The sequence below is a fragment of the Mastomys coucha genome, unplaced genomic scaffold (assembly GCF_008632895.1).
Source record: "Mastomys coucha isolate ucsf_1 unplaced genomic scaffold, UCSF_Mcou_1 pScaffold11, whole genome shotgun sequence".
Classification (NCBI taxonomy): domain Eukaryota; kingdom Metazoa; phylum Chordata; class Mammalia; order Rodentia; family Muridae; genus Mastomys; species Mastomys coucha.
In genome coordinates this window covers 8,559,874-8,569,748 of record NW_022196893.1, presented here as the reverse complement: position 1 = coordinate 8,569,748, position 9,875 = coordinate 8,559,874, and the positions used below count along the sequence as shown (strand labels likewise).

General features: G+C 50.2%; 1 protein-coding gene and 1 long non-coding RNA gene across 3 annotated transcripts in view; one reads left to right on the top strand and one right to left on the bottom strand.

Moving 5' to 3' along the window:
* The window catches only part of LOC116075306, a 24,206-nt gene extending 22,792 nt beyond the window's left edge, over positions 1-1,414 (bottom strand). Inside the window, exon 1 of one of the 2 annotated variants that reach the window (XR_004112522.1) lies at positions 1,314-1,414. This is a non-coding gene — a long non-coding RNA (uncharacterized LOC116075306). The remainder of the gene's footprint in view (positions 1-1,313) is intronic. The other variant, XR_004112520.1, reaches the window with a different exon arrangement.
* The window catches only part of Txn2 (thioredoxin 2), a 16,755-nt gene continuing 8,251 nt past the window's right edge, over positions 1,372-9,875 (top strand). The window contains exons 1-3 of the mRNA XM_031348349.1: positions 1,372-1,493; positions 2,362-2,624; positions 5,474-5,597. Of these exons, the coding sequence (XP_031204209.1) occupies positions 2,362-2,624; positions 5,474-5,597 (387 nt within the window). The 5' untranslated portion in view covers positions 1,372-1,493. The remainder of the gene's footprint in view (positions 1,494-2,361; positions 2,625-5,473; positions 5,598-9,875) is intronic.

Here is a 9,875-nt window from a genome sequence, read left to right as displayed (position 1 = left end):
GGGGGGGCGCCCAACCTCCACTGGAGGAGACAGAAAAGGGATCCAGAGACAATGCAGAGTCTCGTACCTGGTAGCAATTTTCTCAAATGGAGAGCTCTGGGAAAGCCTTCCAGCCACCACTGCAGATACAGAACACAAAGACACCTCAGCAAACCACTAATTATTGAGAGTGGGATGAAATGGGGGTGGTAAATGGGGTCCCGCCTGTTCCCCCCCCCCCCGCCGCTTCTGCTTGGACACATCATATAACCCCTCTGACAAAAACCACTTGCTGAGATGGACTAAAATTCTCAACTTAGTGTCTATTGAACAGCTTCTCTGGGCTAGGCACTGTACCAGGATGGCACTAAGCATATGCAGATGAGTGACAACCGAAAGTCCCTACTCTCAGAAATCGCGGTCTCCGTGGGAGAGACACTGTCATGTGCTCCAGAGGGTTACAAAGCAGACACTAGTGAGAAAGAAGCGGTACTATTCAGAGAGGATAAGGTGGTCTAAGAGCCCAGAGACAAAGTTCAAAGTGAGCAAAGGTGTGGAAGGGAAGTGGGCAGCAACATGCTCCCAGACTGGAAGGGGCTAGAATACTGGTTACAATATGGGACTTACACACCTCAGTCACTCTTGCCACTGGGAATGGCGGGAAAGCCCCAGGCCCAAGCCTCACAGATAACACTTCACCTCGACAGTTTCAAAAAGAAAACCATGAAGGGCTTTAGAAGTACCGCCAGCCCTTGGACAGAGTGACTTGCTCAACCGTAAGAAGTTAGGTTGGGCAGAAATGAACCAAAGACCCCAGAATAACCCCTTAGTCCCACGTGTACACACACGCACACGCGCACACACACACACACACACACACACACACACACACACACATGACAGGAGCTCACGTAGTCCCTATGTAGTCAAGGATGACTTTGAACTCCTGAGCCCTTCGGGGTTCTGGGATTAGGTGTTTGCCATCACATCCAGTTTACTTGGTATTGAGAACTCAGGCTTTGGGTGTGCGAGACAGGAACCCAATTCCATAACGCCAGCCCGGGAATCTCTTCCTTTAAACACTAAGCCTCCGGAGAAAAGAGCTTCCTCGGTATTAAAGTGAAGACAGCCTCCCAGCCCTTTCAATAGCCCAGATCATAGGCTATGCCAATAGGGTAGGCAATGCCAAGGGGGCGCAACACCAGCAAGAGCTTGTTCCAAAGCCACTCCTTCCTTCCCGCCCTCTCACCCATCTCCTCCCTCACTGGTCCCACTCGTCTTCCGGTCCCTCCTCCAGAATCCCATTTCTTCCGGTCGCGCCCCTTCGGCCGTACCTTTTTCCGTCATCCTCATTGGTGAAAAATAACGAGCCGCCCCCAAGTTGTAGGCAAACGCCGTCCAGCTAGTCTTTCCCGGAAATGACGCTAGACCCGCCCCTGAGGAAGTGACAACAGGAGTGCCCTTGACGGGCAGGCCGGCTGGGCTCTGCGTCCCTCTGCTCGCACTGCCGGGAGGTAGGAGCCCAGGCGGGGTGGGCTGAGCCGCGGTGGCCGCGCGCTCCTGTGCAAGAAGGCGATCGGCAGGGGGAGGCCCCTAGAGGGAGGAGGTGGCCTCGGCAGCTGCACGTCCTGTGCTTCAGTCTCCCTGTTCCCCTCAACCCCCCCCCCGCCCCCAACTCGTGTCCCTTCTCTGGGCTTCCCTCCGTGCACATGGCACCCGCTTCACTTTGGTACCCCATGTCTTAGTTCCTCCTTCCGTAGTTGGGAGTTGCTCACTCTTCGACAGCTTTCCTTTCTTTAATTTCCCATAAAAACACTTTTATAAAAGAGTGACTGATAAAGATTTTACGGACGGCCTTGGGTTCCAATGAACTGTACTTTAAAAGCTGAGCTACGTTGGGCATGTCACTTACCCTACCTGTTGCCTTATAATGGAGACGGTATTATAACGTTTCTTTAGAGTTGATCAGGAAGAGCCAGTGATGTAACACACTTGAACCTAGTTCCTCCCTCCATCGACCTTTTATAATTCCACCTCAGTCTTGATTTCTTTTCGCGTGTCAACCCAGTTTTTTCTGTCCTTCTAACTCAACATATATTTGGTAATTCTCATTCCTCACTCACCTTTAGATATCTTTTTTGTTATTGTGGGGAAGTTTTAAGAGACTGGGTTTTATTGTATATCCAAACTGACCTTGTCTTATATCCACCTGCCTCGCCTCCAAAGTGTTCCCCACCACTTGGCTCTCAAAAATCATATATTACAATATTTCCATGCATTTTGCTTCCAATTCTGCATGTTCCCAACGCATAGGACTTTGTTTTCCTAGTGTGTTGACTTCCTGTTGCGTGCCCCAGCTCTTCCTGCCTCTTTCTCCCACAGATGGCTCAGCGATTTCTCCTGAGGAGGTTCCTGACCTCAGTCACCTCCAGGAAGCCTTCCCAGGGTGTGTGGGCTTCTCTCACCTCTCGGACCCTGCAGACCCCTCGGTACAATGCTGGTGGTCTAACAGGAACGCCCAGCTCGGCCCGGACAGTTCACACCACCAGAGTCTGTTCAACAACCTTTAACGTCCAGGATGGACCTGACTTTCAAGACAGAGTTGTCAACAGTGAGACTCCAGTTGTTGTGGACTTCCATGCACAGTGAGTACTGGGGACAGTAAGAGATGGGGGTCTTAGTTAAGCAAGTATTTATTGAGTGCCCACTGTGGCTCTCAGCCGTGTGTAATACATACACTCCTTATGAAAGCATTTGAGACCCAGTACCTGCCCTTAAGAAGCATGCAGTGTGGTAGGAGACAGACTGGCAGTCCTCCTAGCTCACTAGGAGAAGTGCTGCCTCAGACCTATGTCCTGTAGCTCACTGCCCGAAAAGCTCAGAGTCTTCTCCAGTGTGGAGTGACATCATTACATTTTAACATCCCTCCCACTAAGACTATGGGAAGGGCTGGGTGAAACATTATCAGTGCCACCATAGTAATCCCCAAGTACGTACGTACATACGTACGTATGGGGTGGGCAGGAGGTGTATCTTCTCAGTACTATAGGAGTGTGCTTTAGAGATAAATAAATGCCTGCGCTTTAGCCTGGTTTTCATTTCCAGACCTTTACACCAAATTCAGCCAAAAGGCCAAGAGCCGGGTAGCTATCAGGTCTTCTAGATAAGTCTCACAGACTCTTTGGTTTTCTTCCTGGTGCTTTCTCTGACTCACCTCGTTGCCTTGAACAGACCAGTTTGTGTCCTTGCCATTTGAGAGAAGGCCTTGCAGACTGGCTTTTTAGGTGTAGGTTTGTTAACTGATTGACATTTCCGGGTGGACGTTTTGGGGTAGGGGGTGAGGGTTGAGGTAGGGTCTTGCTGTTTACCCTAGGTCAAACTTGAACTTCCCTCCTCCTGCCTCCACCTCCTATATATGAGATGACTGGTATGTGCCAGCTCGGAGGAAAGGATAAGCAGGAGTTGATGGCCAGGGATCTCTGCCTTCCTGGTAGAGTGGAGGGCTTCCGAAAGGGATGGTCAGTGGGCTAGTCCTCTCTTTCCCCATACAAGGTGGTTGATTGCACGGTTCCTGTTTGTTCCTTTAGCACCAGGCACACGTCTGGTACCACATACAGAGAGGATAGCACACCATCTGCTCTAGGAGCCTTCCTGCTCCCCAGCCAAGGAGGGATGGCTCCTGTCCATTTCTGAGAATCAGAAATGATTCTCAGCAGTTGACACAAAATAAGAAGAAAGTCCTGGAGTGAAAGGGTCACACAGAGACACTTTGTCTAAAAAAAAAAAAATCCCAGGGACTGGGGAGGTGGCTCAATGGTTAAGAGCACTGACTGCTGTTCCAGAGGTCCTGAGTTCAATTGCCAGCAGCCACATGGTGGCTCACAACCATCAGTAATGGGATCTGATGCCCTATGTACCCCTATACATAAAATAAATAAGTCTTTAAAAATCAAAAAACAATTCTAGTAGCTGGAGAGATAGCTCAGTGGTTAAGAGCATTGGCTACTTTTCCAGAGGACCTGGGTTCAATTCCCACCACCCACATGGTAGCTCACAAACTGTCTGTATCTCTAACTCCAGGGGATCTGACACCCTCACACCAGTGCACATAAATTAAATTTTAAAAAAAGGTTAGCTTTTGTTTAGCTGGGCAGTGGTGGTACACACCTTTAATCTCAGCATTCAGGAGGTAAGGACGGATGGATCTCTGAGTTTGAGGCCAGCCTGGTCTACAGAGTGAGTTCTAGGACAGCCAGGCCTACACAGAGAAACCCTGCCTTGAAGAACAAAACAAAACAAAAATAATCCCAGCACCTAGAAAGTAGGGACAAATGGATCCCTTAGTTTGAGGGTAGCTTAGTCTACAAGTCAAGTTCTAACCCAACAAAGATTACAAAGTGAGACCATGTTCCAAACCACCACCACCATCCCTCTTCCCCCCCAAAAAGGAAAGAAAGATGCTTTTAGCAATCCTGAGGTGATCCTAGCTCTGCTCGTTTCATCAAACAAGACTAGGCTTCACTATGTAGCCCAGGCTAGCCTCAAATTCCTGTTCCTCTTTCTTCCTGTCTTGGTTACTTCTTTGATGCTATGACAAAATACCCTGACAAAAGAAACTTGAGGGAGAAAAGGAGCTGGCCCACAGTTCCATGCAGGGTCCGTCACGTCACGGCGGAGGAGCCGTAGTGGCAGGGCCTTGGGGCAGCTGGTCCCATTGTATCCATAATGAAGCAAAGAGGAATAACTATTTGTGCTCAACTCCCCAGTTCCTCCCCCCCCCCTTTTTTTTTCAGTTTTTCGAGACAGGGTTTCTCTGTGTAGCCCTAGCTGTCCTGGAACTCACTCCGTAGACCAGGCTGGCCTCGAACTCAGAAATCCGCCTGCCTCTGCCTCCCAAGTGCTGGGATTAAAGGCATGCGCCAGCACGCCCGGCACCCCCCCCCCTTTTTTTAAATATTTGTTTATTATGTGTGTGTATACATGAATGCTCATACCATGTTGTACATGTGGAGATCAGAGGTTAGCCCTCTGGACTTGATTCTTTCCCATCATTCAGGCTCCCAGCAGCAAGCATCCATCTTGCATGCTCATTCATATTCTCCTTTTCAGAATCCTAGCTCGGAGAGCGGTGCCACCCACCCACCCACCCACAATTGGTGGGTCTATCCCACCTCGGTTTACATCATCAGAGTAATCCTCCATGGGCATGCCCAGAGAGACCTCTTTCCCAAGTTCAGGAGTTACTGGACTGCACCCTATTATTGCCAGGCCTGTCATCTGCAAGAAGTCCATGGGCCTTGGTTCTGTTGGGGGTGTTTGAAGGTTCTGCGTAGCTCTGAGAAGGTTCCAGCACAAAGGCTGACCGTCCCAGATGCTCCTGGGTTTCTGTCCCTTCAGTTCCCCGTTCAGAGTCCATATGGGGCCCAGGAAGGCTCTGGGGAGAAATGTGAAGCAGCGAGCACTCAGGACTGACTGTCCCTTCTCACCTTCTGAGGTGGTGTGGTCCCTGCAAGATTCTAGGACCGCGGTTAGAGAAGATGGTAGCCAAACAGCACGGGAAGGTGGTGATGGCCAAAGTGGACATTGACGATCACACAGACCTTGCAATTGAGTACGAGGTATGTGTTGGGGCGAGACTTGCCTCGGGGAAGCCAAGGCGGGAACACTGTGGGGAACACCTGGTAACTAGTAAGTGACGTGCCTGGTATTGTTCTAGAGCTCTTCGAAGGTCTCAGGGCTTTGCACACGTGGCTCTTTTGATCCACTGACATCATTACGAAGTGGATTATGTGGCCCAAAGCACTAGTCCTCTTCTGTCATTGGTTTTTTGGGGGTTTTTTGAGATAAGGTTTCATATCATTCAAGCTGTCCTCGAACTCTGGATGCTCTTGCTTCAGCCATTCGAGCATTAAGATTATAGGAATGTCCACCACATCTAGCTACAAGCCGTCCTCTCAAGTCTTCCTGTCCTACCCACCTCACTTGCATCCAGCCATTTCTTTTTTCTTTTTTTTTTAAAGATTTATTCATTTATTACATGTAAGTACACTGCAGCTGTCTTCATACACTCCAGAAGAGGGCGTCAGATCTCATTACTGATGGTTGCGAGCCACCGTGTGGTTGCTGGGATTTGAACTCAGGACCTTCAGAAGAGCAGTCAGTGCTCTTAACCACTAAGCCATCTCTCCAGCCCCCACCCCCACCCCACCCCCTTTTTTTTTTTTTGCATTCAGCCATTTCTTATGAGCTGTGGATGACATGCCAGGCATGTGTGATCGAGGTAAGGGGAGACTGTTCCCAGGTTCTGTTGGGAGAAAACAATGAGATGATCATTCCACCCAGAGATGAAAGTTGTCTGAAAAGAGGCACTGCAGGTTGTTCTGAGGGAGTGGCCAGGACGGGGAAGGCGTCACACATTCAGGAGCCTCTGACCTGAATCGTGAGTGAAGGGTGCAGAGAAGAGAGAGCCGAACATCAAGTCCGGAAGGAGCCAGAAGGGTGCCTTAGCTCTGAAATCCAGGGACAGGCAGGAAGAATGCCACAAGTTCAAGGCCAGCCTGGGCTACAGAGTAAGCCTCAAGTCTCACTGCCAAAACAAGGAAGACAGGAAGGAATTGGCCTGTTTGTGTGGGCATACTGCTCCAGCACAATCCTGGGGACAGGTCGTGTTGCCTGATGTACAGGAAGTGGCCGCAGACAACACTGAGCCTGGGGCTGGAGAGATGGCTCAGCAGTTCAGAGCACTGACTCCTCCAGAGGACCTTGGTTCATTCCCCATTACCCACATGGCTGCTCACAAACATCCATAACACCAGCCCCAGAGGGTGTGGGTCTCTTCTAGCCTCCCCTGGCATGGTATACACAAGGTGTATGTGACATGACATTCGGGCAAAACACCCACCCACATAAAGGAAAAATAAAGGGGAAATTTCAAAACAAAACACACTCTGACCTCACCAACAGCATTCAGGAAAGTTGAGGGGCTAGAGAGATGGCACAGCGGCTAAGAGTGCATGGGTTCAATTCCCAGCACCCACACCTATCAATAGTAACTCCAGGGCCGGATGAGATGGCTCAGTGGGTAAGAGCACTGACTGCTCTTCCAAAGGTCCTGAGTTCAAATCCCAGCAACCATATGGTGGCTCACAACCACCCATAATGAGATCTGACGCCCTCTTCTGGTACATCTGAAGACAGCTACAGTGTACTTATTTATAATAATAAATCTTTAAAAATAATAATAATAAGCCGGGCATGGTGGCGCACACCTTTAATCCCAGCACTTGGTAGGCAGAGGCAGGCAGATTTCTGAGTTCAAGGCCAGCCTGGACTACAGAGTGAGCACCAGGAGAGCCAGGGCTATACAGAGAAACCCTGTCTTGAAAAACCAAAAAATAAATAAATAAATAAGTAACAACTACAACAACTCCAGTCCCAGAGGCTTAGATGCCCTCTTCTGGTTTTGTTGGAAAAATTCCCATACCCATAAACTTTTTTGAAGTTTAAATAACTAAATAGTAAAAACATTCAAATACAGCCAGGCTGTAGTAGCTCACACCTTTAATCCCAGCACTCAGGAAGCAGAGGCAGACAGATCTCTGAGAGTTCAAGGCCAGCCTGGTCTATAGAGCAACAGCCAGGGCTACACGGGGAAACCCTGTGTTGAAAAACAAACAAAAAAACCATTTAAATAAATAATATCAAAGTTAAAAAACAAGGCTTTTGGGGTTTTTTTGTTTTTTTTTTTTAAATGAACCTCGAGTGTCTGAGGGGCAGGTGGTTAACACATGAGGCTTTTCAGGGCATCGACTGCTGGAGCAGCTTAGCCCTCTCTTAAGTCCCCAGCCACAAGGACTTAACTAAGGAACAAACTAAAAGCCACAGTACGTTCCAGTCACCATGTTTACAGCCATGGGTAGCAAGTGGAATTTAGCCTGAGGGACATGGTCCACTCAGTGCTTTCAAGTATGGGCTCCCAGTACAGAGGCCTTGGCAGTCACAGACACACGTTGGCTTCCAGAGAGTGTTCAGAGTTGAAAGTTTTGGCTTGGGGACACTCAGCCAATGACGTCTTTGTAAATGTCCAAATTCTAATGGGTGCTGTGGAGAGAGGAAATTCAGGGGGAAGTGAGGGAGAGGTCTTTTGTTCTTTGATTTGGCCTTTTGAGAAAGAATCTTATGAAGCTCAGATCAGCCTTGGTGTCACCACATAAGAATGGCCTTGTGTCTCTGTTCCTCTGCCACCATCCAAGTGCAGTGCTTACAAGCACGCGCTGTCACGTCGTCTGTCAGAGGAGGTAACATGAGAACAGAGACCTGAATGGAGCAGTGAGTGAAGTGTGCATGGCTCAGGAAGGAGCCACTGGGCAGGGCAGACAGAGGCCCTAGGCTGGCCACAGACCATGCAGGAGGCCAGGGGTGCAATATCCTGTGGGCCCCGGTCCACCGCAGTTGAGGAAAGAGAGAGGCCCTTTGTGGCTGTGGGGCTGGGTGAAAGGAAGAGCAGGGTTGGGAGGCCAGGTGTCTGGGAAAGCAGACAGCCTGGAACAGAGGCTTCTGGGAGGCCGTGCCGACAGTGACACTCTGACAGAGCCGAGGTCACGCCTGGCTGCCTGGGGACCAGCTCTGCTTCACAGACACGTTCGGTCTGGCTCTCGGAGTGTTTTAAAAAAGAGGAAAAGCTGATATTTAAAACTCAGGATTCGTGTAAGCTGGGCATGGTGGTACCTGCCTGTAAGCCTGAGCTGAACATCAAGTCAGCCTGGACAGAGGTAGCAACAAAAGTTCTTTGAAAACTCTACCTCTCTTGAAACCCCAAGGCCAGGGTGAACCTTTCCTACCCTCTGGATGTAAGAGGCTGAGAGCAGTGGGGATCTTTTTCTCAGAGTTCAGACACACGGGCTGAGTTAACCAGGTTTACTTCCCCAAAAGCATCAGGAGTACAAGTTACCCAGACTCTGACCAGAGCCCATGGCGGGGAAACAGGGGTGAACAGTGTGGGAAAAGTTTCCCATGCCTTGAGGTGGACAGAGAGCAGGATGATTAGTCAAGGGGAGGAAATAAGGTTGCCTGGGGCAGAAGAGAGGAAATGCATGCTGGGGAAACGGGACCTCCTATAACTGCTGCAGGTGTGAGGCCATCCTTGAGACTGTAGCACAGGTCACTCTAGGGCTTGAGCAGAGGGAGTCGCTGCTTTTTAAGCCCTCCAACCCATTGCTCATTCAGTGTGGACTGGGCCTTCAACCTTTGAGACACCCTTGACTTTCCCCAGCTTACCCATTACACACCCAAGGTCCTAGCAGGTATGAATATTTGGCCTTCTGGTAAGAATTCAGGGCTGGAGCCACACAGGGGCACGATTTCCAGGCTGCCTCCTGGGACCTCCAGGTGCTCCCATGTTGGCCTCAGCGTCATGTGTTTGGCAAAAAGCTGCAGACCAGCCACACGCCAAAGCTTGGGAACTAGTAACGCTCAAAGCAGACTTCCACCATAGAGGTCCCGTGGGTCCCACGGGTGACTGGAGTTCCCAGCACCATAACTCCTCCTCCTCCATTCAGTGAGCCTGGGATGGGATGAGTGGGCAGCCTGTGATGAAGAAGGTGAAGGAGTTCTTTGGGACCCTTATCCTCTGCCTGCCACCGTCCACACAGTGCCCTGGTTACACAGCCTGCGTCTCCTCCTCTTGGCCTTGTTTTGTCAAGCCCTGAGCTGGGGACACTGAGGTCCCATGAATCAGTTGTCCTGCCTGCTCCTTGCCCTTCCTTCCTTCCTTAAACCTAGCCTTTCTGAAGAGAAGCCCAGAAGGAAGTTACCACTAAGCAATCCCCGGCCCCTGGGATGACCCCTGTAAGGTCTCCAGCCCCTGGGATGACCCCTGTAAGGTCTCCAGCCCCTGG